The sequence below is a fragment of the Setaria viridis genome, chromosome 2 (assembly GCF_005286985.2).
Source record: "Setaria viridis chromosome 2, Setaria_viridis_v4.0, whole genome shotgun sequence".
NCBI classification, from domain to species: domain Eukaryota; kingdom Viridiplantae; phylum Streptophyta; class Magnoliopsida; order Poales; family Poaceae; genus Setaria; species Setaria viridis.
This window is the reverse complement of record NC_048264.2, coordinates 42983134-43001571: the sequence shown is the minus strand read 5'-3', so window position 1 is coordinate 43001571 and position 18438 is coordinate 42983134. Positions and strand designations below refer to the sequence as shown.

Here is an 18438-nt window from a genome sequence, read left to right as displayed (position 1 = left end):
AATTTTGATGTTTTCAGCTGGTGATGAAAGAGAATTGCTAATCAAAATCTTATTGTGTGGCATGCAGCATGTCGTCATGGACAATTCGACACGGTCGCAAACTTTGGCCTGGTGCCCTAGTGGGGTTTGCTAATGCTACCCATGGCTACTTGTGCTCATATTGTGCAGTGTTGACCTACTTTGTGCTGCCAACTAAACCCGTACCCTAGCCCATCTGAGCAACTCCCAAATCTAATTACCTAGTTTACACTCCTGGGAAAACGCCGGACCTCAATTTCACTACCTAGATTTACCTTTAAGAAACCAATTTTTTCTCAAGTCCACGAGAAACACCATTTTCCAAGGCCATAAGGTGCAAACAACACCTAAACTTTCGCGTCCCAGTAAACTATGCAGACGTTCAGAGTTGCTAACCTAACAAAGTACTTTGGCCTTGGACCGTCTCTACTGAATGACCACCTGACAGTAACTACCTCTCCAAACCTTTGACATTGCTAGCAATATGTACACACAAAACACTGTGCTAACATGCTCCCCAATTCTACCGTAGCATCTGCAGTTTCTATTCCACAAGCAAAAGATTCATGTTTTCCCCTTTCTACATGCAATTGAGCTGCTCTGTTGCTGTCCTGCACTTGCTCTGCTTCCCCCTCGATCTGCCCCTCCCGAACACGGCGAGCCTCGCGAAGACGCGCAGGATCCTGCTGGCGCACCGCCGCTGCGAGCCCCAGCGCATGGACCCGATGCAGCTGCCGGAGACCGTGGCGCGCCGCTTGATCGCCGCCGGCGCGTTCGCGTCCGTCGCGACCCTGAAGCTCGGCTCCTTGCCGGCGCCGTCCCTGCGCGCCGAGCCCTTGAGGGTGTTGTGCCGCTGCAGGGTCTGCTTCAGCGAGATGATCTCCTGCTCCAGCGCCTGGATCCGGAAGCTGGCAGTTTCGTAGTCCGACGCGTCGTCGCGGGCGCGGAGCTTCGCGTCGCGCGGGGGCGGGGCGCGGTGGCTCTCGTACGGGCTGCCGCTGCTGAGCGGCTGGCTCTGGCTGGTGGGAATGGCGGGGCACCCGGGGCTGGGCGTGTACGCGCCGGCGCCCGGGACGAGCTCACCGGAGTGCATGCACCGGAACGAGTCGGAGCACTCCGTGAAGGCGCGGTGCGTGTGCAGCTGCTGCACGAACAGCGCCTGCACGATCAGCCGGAGCGGCATCCGGTCGTTCTGCACCGCCTGGATGCACGCATCGTGCGACAGCTTCCGGCAGTCGAGGTGCCCGCACAGCGTCGCCTTCTCCTCCCCGGACAAACCCCGATGCTCCTGACACGACAAAATTAGCATGCTCTCCTTTGTTAGCAACAGTTTAAACATGTCACAGGCTAACAACAATCTTGAGGATGATCGAGTGCTGAGTGCTTTGTCTTACCACTAAATACGTGTTGATTGCTTCGTACAAATGGTTGTGGTTCTTCCGGTCGCCTGCCGGAATGACGCCGATGAGTTCCGATAGCCTCTCCGGCCGGAGCTTCGGATCACTAGCGATTTGCAAAAGGTACCGATCCCACAGCTCGGCGACGACCTCCGCGCCTTTTCTTTGCGCGGAGACATGGCTCGACACGATGCTCTCCACCGCCCTCACCTCCCTGCTGTCGGCGATGGGCCGGCCCGTTTCTTGCTCCGGCAGTGGCAGGTCGTCCACGCGGGCGAATTGCAGGTTCGACGCCACTTGTTCTCGCAGTCTCATCTGGCTTTCGTCGCTCAGCTCCAGGGCGAGCGACCGCGACAACAGAGCGAAGTAGAACGCCACCGGGATGGCGCCGCTCGCGGCCACCGCGGCCGCCTCGACAGGGAGCAGAGCGATCACGCCCTCCATGATCGCGGCGGCCCTCCTGTTCGCGTCGGTCTCGCCGTCGACGGCCTCGTCGTCCGTGCTCGCCCAGAACTTGTGCGTCTTCTTGGAGAGCACCCACTTGTTCGCGTAGAAGAGCACGACGGGGCTCACGTACTTCTCCTTCATGCCCTGCCGCCGCAGCGCCCGCACGATCCGCCCGAAGAACTCGAACGGGAGCGCGATAAGGTCCTTGATCCAGAGGTCCCGCGCGGCGAGCTCCTTGACGAGCTCGGCGTCCCACCGGCGCCCGGCGAGCGCGCGCGCCGCGACGGCGCCGGGCTGGTCCCGCCGCTGCTCCGGGTCGAGGATCTCCATGCACGCCATGAACGCCAGCGACTCGACGCAGCGGCTGACGATGAGGAGCTCCTCGGCGACGGGGAGCAGCGGTTGGCACCGCTGCAGGACGATGAGCGCGTCGTCCCAGCTCTGCAGCACCACCTGGTTGATGTAGAGGTCGCAGCGCGCGCCCAGGCCGCCCACGCCCAGGAACTCCGCCGCGCACCGGACCGCGGCGACGTTGAACGGGTCGAGCGCCACGGCGTCGCCGTAGCAGAACAGCGCGATCACCTCGAACGCCTCGCAGCCGCCCGGGAAGCTTGCCGGCAGCTCGACATCGCCGGACTCGACCAACGCCTCGCTGAAATACCCGCACTTGGACACCACAGGATCCTGCGTCGGCGAGCAATAATCGTCACAAACCTGCTAACTCGGTCCAAACGAGATCACAAATTGTCCCAGCAAAGCTCTTACCTTGTGCAGATCGAAGCTTCTGTCGGCGACGCGCACACGGACCGTCGCCGGAGACCCGGTCTCCTTGGCCCTGCATCAACGGAGCTCCTGATCAGTGGGATGACTCAACAAACAAACAAACAAACAAACAATCTCCCATGGACACGGGCGACTGGAGCTCTGCAAGCTCGAGCAGCCATACCATGCCACAACCCTCCTCTGCAGCAGCAACGCCGTACTCGGACTCGAATACGGGCTAAACACGGCGGCCTCCGCCTTGGCCACCGGCGACAGCTCCACCTCCGTCTCCAAATCCATCCCCATCAAAAGCTTCATCGCGGCGAGCACCAGCAGCTCAGCTCCAGCTCGGCCCGGCGAACTGCAAGCCTCCGCCGGTTAGGTGCATATAAGCAGCGGCCGTATTATACAGCGTTGGCGTTGAGTGCGGGAGGAAGTAACATAGGGAGGCGTGCAAAAGGGTACAATGGCTGAGGGCGCACGAATGGGGGTTGAACCCCAGTTTTCAGGCTGGGAAATCGGATCGCCCCCTCGTGCAAGCTTTCTTATTCCCCCTGGGACCTGGGTGCGCGTGCGGCAGCAAGGGGAGGAAGCCGTGGCAGCGGCGGCGTTCCCCTGGCGGGTTCGCTGCCTCTCGCGCCCGTGCCCGCTGCGGCGGGGGCAGCCTTCTAAGGATCCGAGGGGGGTCAACACTAGTTTAAACAGGCGACGAAGCTGGGGCTTTGCCTTCGATCCAACTCAAATGGCTCTTCCTGCACTTGCAAACAACTTTCAAGACGTGTCTGTGCAGTCTTCCTCGATAAAACACTTGCGACGTGACGTGTTGTTCTGGGGAAAAAATGTTGATCTACACCCTGATTTTGATGCCGGGCGTGCTGCTTTCCACTGTACAATGCTGAATTGTTCGGGCGTTCAATATTCCCAACCAGACAAGAGAACTCGAGGATAAAGATACATGCTCATCCGGTCGTACCAGGAAAAGCTTTTCTGGACCGTAGGTAAACACGAGCGGTCGTCGCGCAGCTGCACACCGGCAGCTGATCCTACGAACAGATGCCGCGAAAGTCCAAGCTGGAGACGCGATCGACACAGGATTAGGACTTGGGAGTTGCTTGGAGGGAACAAACAGCCCCTCTCGCTTTAAAACTGCCACAGGACTCGGCCTCGGCTCAATTCCAAATTTCTAATCACCTGACGAACTCCCCCGTAGAAACTCAAGACGGGGGCCGTACCCGCCAGGCGGCGTACGTAATCCTTGACAGCTCCGCTTCCATACGGCTTTTTCTTTAGTAAAGCGAGCGTGCGGATTGACGACGACGAACGGAGCCACGAATAAGATTGATCACGTCCTTGTCATCCGTTCAACGTGTGCTTCATCATTCACCAGGCGCGCACGGCAGGAACTCTCTCGACCGCTTGGGCTCGGAGACGGAGCGAAATCGTTCTGTTCAAGCTGCGATCTGCCGCGAGAGGCCTTTTGCTATAGCATGACGGCATGGCCGGCTGACGGACACCTCGCCAGCCGCCGCCGCTCCTCATCGGAATGGCATCGGCGATCTGGGATGCCCCGGTACCAGCATCCAAATATTTTTTTGAGAGAGGAGGGTGTGGATTTCGGCGTAGTTTATAGCTGAAATCTCGCCATTTGGCATGGTCAGCGCGGGGCGCCACGGCACGGCGATCGCCATGGGTAAAGGAGAATGTCGGTAATAAACAATCAGGGTTGACGTGCGTGGGACGACGCCGGGCGGGGGCGGGGGGAGGTTGGGGAATTTGAGGTCGTCGTCCAGTACTATTCCGCTGTGGAAAACCGGGGGGAGCATCGGGAAGCCGCCAAGCTCCCGTGCGCCTGCTGGCTGCTCTGCTCCTTCCCGATCGACGCAGGTACCCGTGCGCGTGGTGCGAGTGTGACCACACCCGGGCGGGGCGCTTTGAGATTTCTCGAGGTCGTCTCGTGGCGCTCGTGGGGTCATGGGCTCACGGCGTGTCGAGATCGGGGCGGGGAAATTTTTACCCCGGCGTGGTGTTTTGTTTCGGCGGAAAACGACTGACGGAGAGGCGCCGGGTCGTGCTCGTGCGTGCGAGGGCTGCGGCGCCCGTGAATCCACATTTGAGCACTTTCAGGACGTACAGCAGGGGCATGCGGTCCAACTTCCGAGACAAAAGACGAGGCAATCGACTGCAGAATGGATTTCCGATCGAATCTATATTGCAGGTCATAGGATTCCTAAGCTATATGGTTTTAAAAATTGTCTGGTTTTCTGCATGTATCGCGTCCATCCTAATTATGCCCACCGTTTCCCTTTTCTTTTCTTTTGTTTTTTTTCATTGTGGTAGATGACTAGATAGATTGTGTATGGCAAACATTTGGCGTCAAACTAACTGAAAAACAAATTACATGGGCGTAGATAAATTTTGGCTTGCCACGACATGTAAAGCATACCATGCAATCATCTATAAAAGTAAACTCACGAACATCTTTCACCTAAGTAAGCTATGGATCCGTTAAATTTCCTTTCACCTTTGTTCTGTTACTCAACCTCTCCTTCCAAAACAAATCGAACCAATAGTCGCGGTGGTGTGAGAATCCTGTGGCAGAGGACAAATGGCCAATATCGAGCAACTAAGCATAGTTGTTTTATCAAAGGGTCAAACATATGCTGTATACTAGTACTGTTACAAAGGGGACGCAGTCCTCATGGCCACCACCAAAAAGGTATGTCGTCCTATGGTTTTGTGTAAGTTTACTTTTACTTTTATTGATTCATGCATGTCAATTGAGTTCAACATTTTCTAAAGCTTAGTTGAACATCCCTGTAAATCAAGGATCTGTTTGGATACCCTGTATTAAAATTTAACAAGTGTTAAAGTTTTAACACTCTCAAATAGAGTGCTAAAGTTTAACACATTGGGGTGTTTGGATGATGTGTTAAACTTTAACACCTTTGGTGGGAAATGACTTCATTGTCCCCTCATTTATGGCCGACGGAGAGAGAGGGAGGAGAGAGAAGGGGTAACCTGGGAAAAAAGTGGAAATGGGGACCATTTTTAACACCTTTAGCAAGTTTTAACACCCCCTCCATGTGTTTATGAAAAATGGGGTGTTAAACTTTAACGCCCCACTTTTAACACAAGTGTTTGGATAGGAAAGTGTTAAAAAGTGTTAAAAGTGGGGTGTTAAACTTTAACACCCCCTTCCCAAACAGGGCCCAAGTTAAAAAAAATTTTGAACCCCGTTGCAACTTCTTTGAATCATGTTGGAACTTGGAACTTTCTTTGTGTAGTTGAAAGTTTGCCGAACAATTGGAAATCCTCCATTGGAAATTCTCTAAACAACATGTAGCAAAACTGCAGCAATCTAACAACGTTCCCTATGAATGTGTGGTTGTGGTACAAACGTGTCCAGATGCTAGTGGAAGAATAAAAAGGCGAAGAGGGAAGGATCACTCGCTAATCACGCACTAAATAGCTGGTAGTGGCCCTGGCACATTGTTCCGTATCTTAAAGTCCTAACATATTCATTCTGGTCCCATTGCACAGTCTAAATTTGGTAGATCATGCATGATTGATTTATGTCTATCATAATGTCGCCCTATATTCTTCTACCTCGTGAATATAGAGCCTAACTCTGATTCTTTCGTTCTTCTATTGGAGTTTATCCTGAATTATATCTGGGCCAGTCATGACCTCAGCCCACAAACCATTCAGCCGGCCCAGCCCGAATTGTTCTTGGATTTTCCTCAGCCACAAATAATTCAACCGGCCCAGCTCGAGTTGTTCTTGCCCAGCCTTACCGGGTCGAATATGCTCAAGCTGGTCCAGCTGACGGCTGACCGCTACACCCATCCCCAAACCTCCTAAACTGATCAGCCCAACTGCCCACAGCATACAATAGTTTATCCGAATTAGTCATGCAAATCATGCCTTAAGTATCTCTCCGTTGACCTGCAAAAAAGGCATGCCGATGCCAGCCTTACAAGTAGATGACCCCTTTCTTTTTCACAGGTGTTGCCTGAGGGTAACAGAGGGCTATTTCCAGAAACGTTTGGTGAGCTGGATTGAGACCTGGATTTTGAGTGTCACATCCAGGCTCTTCCTGTGCAGAGGATTGCTTGACAGTCTGTCTGCATCTTGCCGTCATATCATATCTGTCCATGATGTTCCTGACGCGTCAAGGAAAAACAAACTCATCAAGAAGGTAGTCGACGCTTGGCTTGCTGCCATACGCCCATGCCCCCAGGGCCCCGGGAGATCCAGGACGCTGGCCTCATCTCACGTCCATATCTATCTCGGCTGTTCAGCATCCCCCGGCTTTTATATGGCTCGTCATCCAGCTCAGAGGAAAGTCGTATTTGCAACCATTCTTTTTGAAAGAATCAGCAAGCAAAAGTCAGATACAGCGCTTCACCTCGCGCAAAGGCAATAAGAATTATTGGTACAGATACAGTGAAAACTAGTCAATCAATCGCCAGGGAGAAATAAAATAACCTATATACACATTTGCAAGTTGCAATCGCTCGCCAGCCAGGAATTCACTTAGACCAGGCCAGCAGCCTCTCTGCATTCTAAAAGACGTTAACACAACAACGGCTAATGATCCGATGCTTGAAAGAATCAGCAAGCAAAAGTCAAATACAGCGCTTCACCTCGCGCAAAGGCAATAAGAATTATTGGTACAGATACGGTGAAAACTAGTCAATCGATCGCCAGGGAGAAATAAAATAACCTATATACACACTTGCAAGTTGCAATCGCTCGCCAGCCAGGAATTCACTAAGACCAGGCCAGCAGCCTCTCTGCATTCTAAAACACGTTAACACAACAACGGCCAATGATCCGATGCTGAGTGCTTGGATGGATGGGTCAGTCCAGCCGGAGCCCGGCGAGGTCGTCGACGTAGCTCCTGGGGCGCGGCACGGGCGTGCCGGCGACGACGCTGTCCGCGTCAGCCAGCGCGTCGTCGTCCCCAGCGCAGATGCCGTTGAAGAAGGGGTCCTCGAGGAGCTCGGCGGCCGAGGGCCGGTTCCGCGGCTGGCCGATGCAGCGCTCGATGAACCCACGCAGCTCGGGGTCCTTGAGCCGCTTGAGGGCCGCCGGGGGGACGCCCCGCGTGACGTTGTGGAAGATCTGCACGACGCTGCCGCACTCGGCGTAGGGCACCTCCCGCGTGACCATCTCCAGCACGCACATCCCGTACGAGTAGATGTCCACCGACTCCGTGTACGTCTCCGTGTAGAGCTCCGGCGCCATGAACTCCGGCGTGCCCAGGATCGTGTGAGCCACGTGCGTCTTGTCCACGATCGCCGCCAGCCCGAGGTCGCCGATTTTGACCTGCAAGCGAGCACGCACCGCACAGCCCGTTAGAACGCAATGCAATGCAAAACCCCCCCTCAGCTCCGATCGAAAGCAACATCTAACGGACGCACGCAGCGTTCAACGAGGAAGGCAAGCAGGAGCAACGCGTGCGCGCGGAATCTCGCGGCGCCCGCTCGCCGACGGCGCTTGCTTGTCGCCGCTGCTACTATGGCAGCTTAGCTGGATTAGCGAGAAAGCGATCGTCGCAATTAACGTAGCGAAATTAAAGCGCGCACCAGCGTGCATCATTTGGGCTTCTCCTTTATTCCAAAGGCGAAGCTTGCACAGGAACAGGCGTATCTTAAGCTTCCAGCTCGTGAGATGCTCTCAGATCTCTCTCGCCCGACGCGGAGAGCTACAGGTCGGTCACAGAAAAGAAGCGGAAAAGGCAACTAGAGGGCCCCGCCTCTAATCGCCTAGTAGTGCCCTAATGCGCGGGTCGGTGTACATCTCGAGTAGCAGCACCAGCAACCAACAGCAAAGTGGCCCAATTCAAATTTTAAACTCAACCAATCATATCCTATTCCCATTAAAAATCCTAAATTTAATTTAGTCTTATCGCGTCCTAATTGAATATAGAAGAGAATCACGCAGATAGCCGCGGACGCAATGAAAATCTCGAGAATTCACGAAAGGATCTCTAAAGCGGAGGGAGCAATTCGCGGACGAGGGGAGGGGATTAGGGTTGGGGCAAGGCAATCGTAGGTAGGTTGGGTACCTGGCCGTTGTTGCCATTGATGAAGACGTTGCTGCAGTTGAGGTCGCGGTGGATGATGCATGGGTCGTGGGTGTGGAGGTGGTTGAGGCCCTCGAGGATCTGGCGCGCCCACTTCTTGAGCGCCTTGACGGAGACGTGGCGGTGGCGCTGGCGGTACTCGCGGAGGCTCCCCGACGTGCAGACCTCGGTGATGAAGTTGAGGACGCCGGCGTCGCGGTCGAGCCACACCTTGTGGAAGCCGATGATGTGGTCGTGGTGGAGGGAGCGGAGCAGGCGCACCTCGGCGTGGAGGCGGTCCACCATGCCGGGGTCGCGGTCCGCCAGCGCGCGCAGCCGCACGCGGTTCCACGCCACCTCGATCCCCTCCTCCTGGTCGAACCCGCGGTACACCTTCTTGACGGAGCCGAGCCCCAGCACGTCGGCGTACCGACCGAACCGCCCCGTCGGGTCCACCTCCTCGAACGCCTCCTCGCCGGCATCGACCACCCGGTCCACCGCCATGGCGCGCGGCGGCGGCTGGGACTGGGATGGCGCGGCGGCGGCGGTCGGGTTGGGGATTGGGGGCCGGGCGGGCGGGCGCGCGATGCGACGCGGCGTGCGCGCGCGAGTGGGGACGCGAGGCGGGCGGGCGGGCGCGAGGAGGGGAAGGAGCGGACCGTTGCGACGGCGGCTATTTATAGCGCGATCGAGGGGGAGGGGATAGGCACGAGGAGCCGAGGAAGTTGGTTGGCCGGCGCGTCGTACCGTGTCGTTGTAGAGGACGCGCCTGCACCAGGCGGAGCCGAGACGGACGGGGTAGACGAGTCGACGTCGTCGGCGACGTATTGCGTTGCGATTGTGCGTGCACGTATCGGGGATTTGACCGGCCTTTTTGGTTTTCGCGCACGGCGCTCGCTGCCGCTGGGCCACACGGCGCGAGGGGAACGTGGATGTGAAGTCGTCGCGTGGACTCACCACCAGGAGCGGCCGGGTAATCTGCTTCGATTTGTGTGTTTTTTTTTATCTGGTTTGATTTTGATTGCGGCTTTGACCGGAAACTCGGAGCCTGCTTGGTTGGATACCAACTTTTCCAAGTCAACATCGTGGCAAGCTAAAATTAGGAAATCAAGGTCTACCAAAATTAGGGCAAAAAAATTTTGTATTCATTGAGTTTAATGTCAAAATATGGCAACCAATATTTTCCTTCATGTGAGCTTCAAGAACTTTCTAGTACTTGCCATGATTTTGGCTACAAATGTTGGTGCACCTTTTTTAAGGAACCAAGTGATGGCCAAAATTTTTAGGCATGTCCTAATTTTGGTTAGGCAAACTTTGGCACCAACCAAGCAGGCTCTCGGTAAACCGATTGCCAGCCTGCCTTCTTTGGTTGGTCTGTTTTTTTCAGGCGGTAGCTAGTGGGCAGTGCCAGGTGAGGTGGGCGTCTCTGGGCAGAGCGTAGCGTAAGTAACAAGTGACTGGCCGCGCATGGCGTTAGATGACCATTGGACAGAGGAACCTTCGAACCGGAAAGCCTTGGTTAACTCGGGTGCCGCCCGGAACTGGTTGCCTGCAGTTTTGTTCTGCTTTGGACACGTCCGTTTCGATGCTCGCCGGTCAGTGTTCCTTATCCTTGTTACCAGAATGCACCGCCTTCAGTGGCTCGTGCTCAAATAGCAGCACACTGAACACGACCGCGTGCAGCTATGCAACAAAGTTCAAATTCTCATCTTGTTCAACGCATATTCATTGGCTGGTGTGGAGCGTGCGATGAGACCATGGGTTACCTGACCTCCTTCCTGACCGGCAAACAAAGCACGAGTGCAAACAGGTGGGCTCAGACCTGACCATGGGCTACTAAAAAATAGCCCGATCGAATCCGACCCAACGAGTGCAACGACGGGTGGGCTCAGGCCGAAGTTTTCGGCCCGTAGCATTTACCCGGACGGGCTCGGACCTAATCAAGCGAGGATGATCCGAGCAGCCATGGAGATTAGCGTCTGCGCCGCCGCAGCGGCGGCGGAGACTCGTCTCCTCCTCGGCTCCTCGGAGCCGAACCAGCGCTCGGGCCCGATGAGCCCGGTGCGGGTGCTGAGGAGGCGGAGGCAAGGGCGACGGGGACGAGAGCGGCAGCTGCATCGGCGCCGCGCCGCACGTGCGGGTGGCTGCCGCTCCCCTTCTCCCCCCGCAACAAGGATACCAAGCCCATCCCTTTCTGTAAGGTGCTGGATGCCCAACATCTCAAGCGGCTTCGGGAGGAAAAGCGCAGGTAATCACCACTCGCTCTTCGTCCATCCAGTTCCTTATTCAGTCAAGCTGATCTGTCTGGTCTCGCATCCATCTGGAAACCGTTTGCCTACGCTTGATTCCATGATGCGTGTGTGTCTTTTTCCATTTATTAGAGCTAAGGAGCCGGGGCACTTCAAGCGCTTAGCCATCGATCGCCAGCTTGTTATGGAATGCCTGCAGCACTACAACTACATGCATCCGGTTGGTCATCTTTGCTAGCCTTCCTTGTGCCCAGCGTTCCCTGCATATCGATTTAACTTGCTCTAGGGCCTACCAATACATAGACAACATGCTCTGGACTACAGTAGTAGATATTATCAGAATTTTGGATTGACAAAACATAATAAATGAAACCATTGAACTGATTGTCATGCCAGTGCTTCTCCTTCGTAATCCGTATGGACTTAATTTTCTGTATTGGTTGATGATTGACCAGAACGCCGAGTATGAACCCGCTCCTGGTTGACTATTTCAGGTGGCACGATGGCACTCGTTGGACTCATGGCAACTTTGTGGCCCGTCGCAAGCGCTCTGGCTGCCTCTCCTTTCTGCCTGCTCCACGAACTCTCTTCTTTTTTGAGCTCATGCATAGCCCTGAATTCACAGGAGTCGTTACATGCACCCCCTTAGGTATTGATCACTTCTACCCAGTTTAATGCATCCTTATTATCTCTGGCTTCTGGCACACATCATACTAGTATATTATTTTTCCACTCGAAGATGTTTTGTTCTCCTTTTCCACTGCCAATTTGTGTACCTAGAAAAATAGGAGATCTCATCAGAAGGCATAAAACCATATAGAGATTGCAGAATGCCTTTGAGAAACCTTATAAGTAGACTACATATGTATCTTGAACTGTTAAAATACTTAAGTTGGCTTTTGACCTTGAAAATTTTGAGGGGTTCACGATCCTAGTACTAGATAGGAATGGGTGACCTGTTCCTTTATCAGCATGCACAGTTAGTCTTAATTTTTATTTAACTTGCTTTTTTCTTCTTATTTTGTCCATTTTTGTACTCGGACAACTAATTTTTAACGATTGTATTATGTCTACGTTCCCCTCTTCGGAAATATCTATTCCACTTTTCTTCATTTCCTTATGTATCAATAATTGTTTTGAGAAGATGATTTTGTATCGTCACCGAAACTTTTATCTTAAAATAAAATAAATGATCTTGTATACGCTTGGTCTGTTACTTTCCCTTTCCCCTCCCAATTCACTATATATGTTTACCCTTCTCTTCTGCAATAAAACATTATGAATCATATGTTTTCATCATCATCCCTACATATTTCAAAACACAGTGCACGACATAATGGACGAATTTTTCAAAACAGCAATGTCAAATGAGAATGTGCTATCATTGCTTCCTTGATACAAATGATCCTTACATCATCTACCTTGGTACCAGAAGTATGAAGTCTCATTACTTGCCCCTGCCAACCTAGGATTAATACAATTTGGTCCCATCTTTTCCCTCACAAAGGCATTTGGCTGTTGAGTTCCCCATTGTATATGACTGATCCCTCCAGCTCCAATTGCGATGCCTTGCTCTCATTCTTACTATCCATTCATATTTTAGCAGTTCAACGGCTGAAGGAATGATCAACTTTTTAACTGTGGATGATTGTTCCTCTTCCATTGTTTCCGGTACCTGACCTTGTTGTTCCCCTGATTGTGCAACTCTGCTTGGATAGGTTCATCTGCAGATGATTTTTTTTTTGTGAACGAGGCAACATGGAAGCTGTTAGCCACTTTGTCCGACTTCCCGCATAAGCTATGCTTCTTGCTGACCTAAGAAATTCGCACAGTGCATAGTTAAGAGCGTGGTTTCCAGCATGAAAATGTCTTGGTGCTTTTAATTGTTGCACTTTGACAAACCCAATTTTATCTATGTTGAGTTTTGTTTTTTGAAAATAAAACTGACTAGCATGTTTTACTATTATATAATGGCCGAATCTGATTTGTTGTTTTCCTTTTTCTTTTTCTTTTTTGCAATCAGATGAACCAGTTACTGAAGGCTATAGTATCCTGGGTTTTCCTATTTGGTGGGGTACTCGTCGTAATGGCAGCTGTATGTCTCCTCCTGCTCCCCATGACCCTCCCTTTCTTGCTCTTTCTCAATGTTCTCTCTGCCTTTGTTTTGCAGTGGATATCATTTGCAAGACCTGCTATCGTCACTTTAAATCTCCGGATTGTTTGACGAGCGAAACACTTGCATGTGGGCACAAGAATGCGGAAAGAGTTTGCGAGATGTGCGATTGCCGCTCCTGCGTGCTTCATCCATTCCCGGATCAGGAGAATGTGCGTATGCCTATCGCGGATACCTTCATCGCAACTAATTTGAGGACCAGTGTGGATAGAATGCATACCTGATTTTTTAGGGCAGAAAGCAGACTTAATTTGATGCTTTAGCTAGAGTCATCTGTCGTGGCTGCCTATATTATATAGGCTATATATGTACATGGAACATGACGATTACTTTCTACCAGAGTAGTAGAAGTTGGAAATTACCATTAAACCATGCTTCTATATGTGGAAACCGGAAGATCCTTCATGCAAATGGGTAAAAAATTGTTGCTCGTTCTGTGGAGCAAACTGAACTGTGCTGATATGAACTTTACGTCATTTCTTGGTCAAGCTACTTGGGAATCAGAGAAACTGCAATAGGTTGCGTGTACGTGGGGAAAGGAAAAATTTTGTGACTCCTGTGGACTTGAGTGATGGTTTCCTGTCCTTAAATAGACACAATTAGTCCATTTTGGTACGTTGGCCTGTCCTCCAAAAGAGAAACAAATTCCTGCCCCCAGCCTAAAACTCGATTGGTACGTTGAGGAAAGAAGACAAGCGTAGACTTGCTAAGAGTAAATTGAGTCGCACTTTTATCAGGAGGCTAATCATATTGTTACGGGTAGTAAAATGGACTAAAGAGCGTGACACCAAAATATTTCATAAACTTATTTTCATCGCACTTAGTCTTCTCCGGCACAATAATGTTTCGGAAACCACTAACGACAAATCTTCATGAATAATTTACACAGTTGGAAATGTCTGCTTTTGCAGGCACAGTAGTTGATTGATTTCTTCAGCTACCATCATTCTTTGACCATCATGCTCTTCTCCAGTATGTACTTGCCTTCTTTGTATTTCTGGTCTTCGTTATAAGCTTTCTCCTGCACTCAATGGGTAGGTAACTCATCATGAAAAAAAAAAACAGCAACAACATGCACCAAGGAAAATGTGGAAAAAAGCATCTGAATATGAACATATTTGCTTGTTTCCTCAGGTCTGGAAGTGGCAACTCAACCAAACATCTCAAATGCATAGTAGCACCCAGGTTTGGACTGATTTGAATGGGCAGTGGCATCTAGCAAGTACAAAAGAACAGGCAAAATCGTGCTCCTAGAGGAAAGAAAAGGAGGACAAGAAAGAACTCATGAAAAAGGTGGAAGAATAGGTAGACGCATGTTCCTCAGTTGGCTAACAAGTATCTACTTACTATGAACTTGCAATTGCTGATCAATTGATTCGTATTTTTCCAAGTTCCTTTTTGACCACACAGGACAAATTATAATAATCACATGATGGTGGAGGATAACCTGTTGTTAGACATCTAATGTACTTTAACTATTGAGCTCAGGACTGGAGCACGTGCCATATTAATCTCATTACATGTAATAATCTGATTATCCAAAGTTTAAGCTACAGCTTGGACACTGAATACTGCTGTGCACCACATGATTCTTGTGTTCATAAATAATATGGAGATCACAACCCAATAGACATTATTACAATTTCAAGAAAAACCTAAACAATCATGAGACCATAGGTTAATTGACAGAGGCACCTTCACCTATTGGCCTTCTACAGAAGATGAGAAGATGCAGCAATTATTCATCATTCACCCTAGCTGATGCCATCAAGTTATGAGCTTCCAATATGAGAAGAACGGAAAAGAGCATACATAAAAAAGTTCAGTCAATTTTCCCTTGATGATTTATCAGAAAAGGCGTTTATAACTGTGTTTGTATTTTGTAAAGTAAAAAATAATTTTAACACAAGAATAAGGTCTAGGAAATAGAAATACCTATAATCATGCCTCAGAGCCTAATACGTCTTATGCAAGGGGAAAATACTTCACATGTATCTTGTTTAAGAAGCTTTTGGGACATTCAAGCAATTGTTCAATTGGAACATGAAGTCACATATGATTTTCCAGGACATTATTAGAATTCCTATCTCTGTCAATGTAACGAAATCTAACATACATCGTTCCAATATAATAGTGCCAATTTTCTTGCTTTTTATATCTCCAGTAATTTTTTCAAATATAAGAGGACACTATTAGTTTGCAACTACAGTAGTAATGACAAATCGTTAACTTACATATCTCCAGCCAAGGAGTCGTTGGCAGCAGCTACAGTAGATATCATTCACTATATGCATTCCAGTCATGAGAATACGATCCTCGTTGGGACCAAAGCTCACATTCACCCTGGATTTGACATTGACCCCGGATCAACATGTAAACAAGAATTGGCAATGTTTAGATATTCAAACGTCAAATCTTCAACGACCAATTATATACGATATTTAACTCAATGTGATCTGGAGTTATGTAATGGTAATAACCATGAGAAAAATTACATGTCATGTTCCTAGATCAGGTGAAGCCAATGGCTAACTTCATGATTTATAGTAATTTATTTATTAGAAAAACCACGAATGCACAATTGTGCATGGCATTTGGTTTACAGGTTCAATTGCTTCCAATCCTTTCACAAAACAATGCCTCTACATGTCATTCATGCAGGATGATTGGTTAATACCAAAGAGCAGAAAATAGTCCAAGCATAGCTTCATGATCTTGATTACTAAATGGCCACGATCAAGGTCTCTCAAGTTCCCCACCAAAGCACGGTCTTGTCAATTATGTAGAATCAAATATGCAGCTTAGGCTACGTAGTCTCTAGACTAATAAGTTTATGACCCACCATCAACCTTTTCTGATAATGCTGACCATAAATCTATAACGATAAGAAACATGATATATGTACTCATTATTAATTATTCACGCAAAACCACTCTTGTTTGTTGCATAACTCATTTGATTCACGTTCATAATGACTCAAGCGATCCTAGAACCAAACAGATACATAGCCCTCCCATACATTACTGATCCAATCGAAGAAACAATATCAGATATCCACAGCCACAAATGGCTTCTTGCTTGATTGCACAAGGCATTATTTGACAAGATCACCCCCATACCAACGACCAACAGGATCTTCAGGGCGATTATGCAGTCAGTATTCTTGCAATCCAAACAGCTAAAGTCGATGCAGCTCTCTACAAGTGACAATCAGTTCGCTCTTCGACGCACTAACTAGCTCGGCATGGCTGCAGCTACAAAGACGCTAAGCGACCAGCCACATTGCAGCTACCGTACAATCCACGCACAGAAAACCGCAGCAAATCAAACAGGGAGGAACAGAGCAAGAGGGGCAGGCCCAGCTCACACGCTGTCGAAGAGGTAGGCGCGGCCGTGGCGGCCGCGGAATTCCTTGGACACGATGGCGTCCGGCGACGCCGAGTCCACCCCGCAGTGCTTGCACTTGAACACCTTGGGCCCCGGGAGCGACTCCACGAACAGCAGCCCCATCGCCCCCTCTCAGACCCCGCCCGGCGAGCTCAATCCACCAGCGCCCGACACCAGATTCCCCGGATCAACCCGACAATCCAGGAACCGAGGCCTAAATCTTCAACAAATCCCGAACCGCCGGAACGCCAGAGGGAGGCAGCGATTGGGCCCGATCGCCATCGGCCCGGGGGAGAGGATCGTTCGGGCGAATCCGGCGGAGACCGCGATGGGATTCGGTCGGAGGTCGGGGAGGGTGGGGGGAGACGTGGGGTCGGGAAAGCGGAGGCGACGAGGAAATGGATGGAGAAATGGAATTGCTGGCCGATGCTTGGTCTTTTTTCGGACGCGGCCTTTTTCCACGCCGGGGATTTTATAGACGGGGACGATTGTCCGTGCCCATTCGACGCGAGTGCCAACTGCCAACGGCGATTTCCTCGCTCCCGTTTGGTTCGACGTGGCCTGCCGGCGACTGGGTGGGTGCGTGCTGCGTGGGGTGGGTTGGATCGCCGTGCCGGTGCTGGTGCCGTGGCGGGAGCACCCCGGCGGAAGAAAAAGAAAGGCATCTGCCGTGCCGAGTGCCGAGAGTGACGCGCGCGAATGCAAGGAAATGGAGGCCTCGGCAGTCGTCGAGCAACGGGCGGGCACCTCGAGGCGGCGTGTTGCGTTCGGTGTCGGATCCATGGACTCGTCTCAAAGTATGTTTGTTTGAGTGTTGGAGTGGGTTGGGTTAGGTCGAACTCAGTTTACACGGTGTTTGGTTTAAACGCAATGGGTTGGGTTCGTCACAATAGGGAATATACCTTATAAATGCAGGTTGAAATGAGCGGACCATCTCGACCCAGTTCGCTCCCCCACGCCGTCTCACACCATTGGGGGAGGGCGCAAGCGAGCAGCTCTACCGCTCCAATTGGTCGGCACGCGTCGAGCGCGGCGTCAGGGAGGAGGCGGTCGGCGGCGCGGGCGCGGTGGGGAGGAGCAGGGTGGCGCGGCGGGGAGGAGGAATCCAACGTGGTGGGGAGGCGCCAGGGAGGAGGCTGGCGTGGGGTGGAGGGGAGCAGGCTGGTGGCGGGGGGAGTAGGCTGGCGGCACAGCATAGTCGGGGGAGAGGGGTATAGTTGGCGATGTCAGCTGAGGAAGAAGATAAGGTGAGGTAAAAAAAGAAAAGAAGATGACAGGTGGGCTCCGCAGTTGAACAGGTGGGATCCGTTGCTAACGGTGTTGAAATGGCATCCATCCTATCCCTCTCAACCCTTTCAACCAAATAAAAAATGGAACGAACCTATCCTTCTTATCCAAATATGAAATGGGTTGAACCATTGAACCCAACCCGTACCACTCGATCTCGGAACCAAACCTAACCCATGCTAAATGTCAACGGCCAGGAGACGCAAATTTCAGTCCATTTCAATAGCGGCCCATGGACATACTAAAGACATGCTGGCTCGATTCATGCTGGGCCTGCATGGCCACTGCCCGCCCCGCTGCTGCTGCTGTAAGGGCGTATTTTGTACTGGGCCGGGGCCGGCGTAGGCATAACTTCAGCGGGTCGTGCTGCCACCTGATGACGGCCCGCACATCCAGGGCCAGCGTGTGGCCGTGCTCGCTCGCACGTGAAAGGTAAGGCACTCACGTAGGTAGATATGAATAGCAACTCCAATAGTACTTCAAAAAATTCTTCCCTAAAACTATATATTGAGGGTTCTCCTAAAAAAATTTCCTCTAAAATCATATCAATCCACAACAGATCGCTAATAAATTGCCCCCAATATTTCAAAACAGGCCACGTCATCGTATTGGGCCCATCAGAAGGGACACGCGGGCGTGCGGGAATCA

The 18438-nt window shown here is 51.2% G+C and overlaps 3 protein-coding genes and 1 long non-coding RNA gene across 4 annotated transcripts; 1 reads left to right on the top strand and 3 right to left on the bottom strand.

Moving 5' to 3' along the window:
- Window positions 1-288: 288 nt before the first annotated feature.
- On the bottom strand, window positions 289-3329 carry LOC117843408 (BTB/POZ domain-containing protein At5g48130). The gene is made up of 4 exons (XM_034723990.2): window positions 2809-3329; window positions 2628-2697; window positions 1413-2546; window positions 289-1306 (listed from the first exon to the last, which is right to left on the bottom strand). The coding sequence occupies exons 1-4, from the start codon at window positions 2940-2942 to the stop codon at window positions 599-601; spliced, it is 2046 nt and encodes a 681-aa protein (XP_034579881.1). The 5' UTR covers window positions 2943-3329; the 3' UTR covers window positions 289-598.
- Window positions 3330-7304: 3975 nt separating this feature from the next.
- LOC117842709 (probable serine/threonine-protein kinase WNK5) lies at window positions 7305-9328 on the bottom strand. The gene is made up of 2 exons (XM_034723213.2): window positions 8698-9328; window positions 7305-7955 (listed from the first exon to the last, which is right to left on the bottom strand). Exons 1-2 carry the CDS (start codon window positions 9196-9198, stop codon window positions 7488-7490), a joined length of 969 nt encoding a protein of 322 aa, XP_034579104.1. The 5' UTR covers window positions 9199-9328; the 3' UTR covers window positions 7305-7487.
- Window positions 9329-10955: 1627 nt separating this feature from the next.
- Window positions 10956-13567, top strand: LOC117844459 (uncharacterized). The gene is made up of 4 exons (XR_011897404.1): window positions 10956-11163; window positions 11438-11592; window positions 12967-13038; window positions 13114-13567. It is a non-coding gene; the product is annotated as an uncharacterized lncRNA (long non-coding RNA).
- A 331-nt stretch (window positions 13568-13898) lies between these two features.
- On the bottom strand, window positions 13899-16973 carry LOC117844738 (putative yippee-like protein Os10g0369500). Its single transcript, XM_034725508.2, has 3 exons — window positions 16484-16973; window positions 15351-15459; window positions 13899-14137 (listed from the first exon to the last, which is right to left on the bottom strand). Exons 1-3 carry the CDS (start codon window positions 16624-16626, stop codon window positions 14060-14062), a joined length of 330 nt encoding a protein of 109 aa, XP_034581399.1. The 5' UTR covers window positions 16627-16973; the 3' UTR covers window positions 13899-14059.
- Window positions 16974-18438: the final 1465 nt, after the last annotated feature.

Excerpts from the sequence above, each read along its gene's own strand:
- LOC117843408 (XM_034723990.2), bottom strand. The coding sequence starts at position 2,942 with ATGAAGCTTTTGATGGGGATGGATTTGGAGACGGAGGTGGAGCTGTCG. Across the intron at positions 2,698-2,808 it reads CAGAGGAGGGTTGTGGCATG|GGCCAAGGAGACCGGGTCTC; the intron begins GTATGGCTGCTC and ends CCGTTGATGCAG. Across the intron at positions 1,307-1,412 it reads CAATCAACACGTATTTAGTG|GAGCATCGGGGTTTGTCCGG; the intron begins GTAAGACAAAGC and ends TTGTCGTGTCAG.
- LOC117842709 (XM_034723213.2), bottom strand. The coding sequence starts at position 9,198 with ATGGCGGTGGACCGGGTGGTCGATGCCGGCGAGGAGGCGTTCGAGGAG. Across the intron at positions 7,956-8,697 it reads TCAATGGCAACAACGGCCAG|GTCAAAATCGGCGACCTCGG; the intron begins GTACCCAACCTA and ends GCTCGCTTGCAG.
- LOC117844738 (XM_034725508.2), bottom strand. The coding sequence starts at position 16,626 with ATGGGGCTGCTGTTCGTGGAGTCGCTCCCGGGGCCCAAGGTGTTCAAG. Across the intron at positions 15,460-16,483 it reads GCCTACCTCTTCGACAGCGT|GGTGAATGTGAGCTTTGGTC; the intron begins GTGAGCTGGGCC and ends TGTCAAATCCAG. Across the intron at positions 14,138-15,350 it reads GACTCCTTGGCTGGAGATAT|GAGAAAGCTTATAACGAAGA; the intron begins GTAAGTTAACGA and ends CATTGAGTGCAG.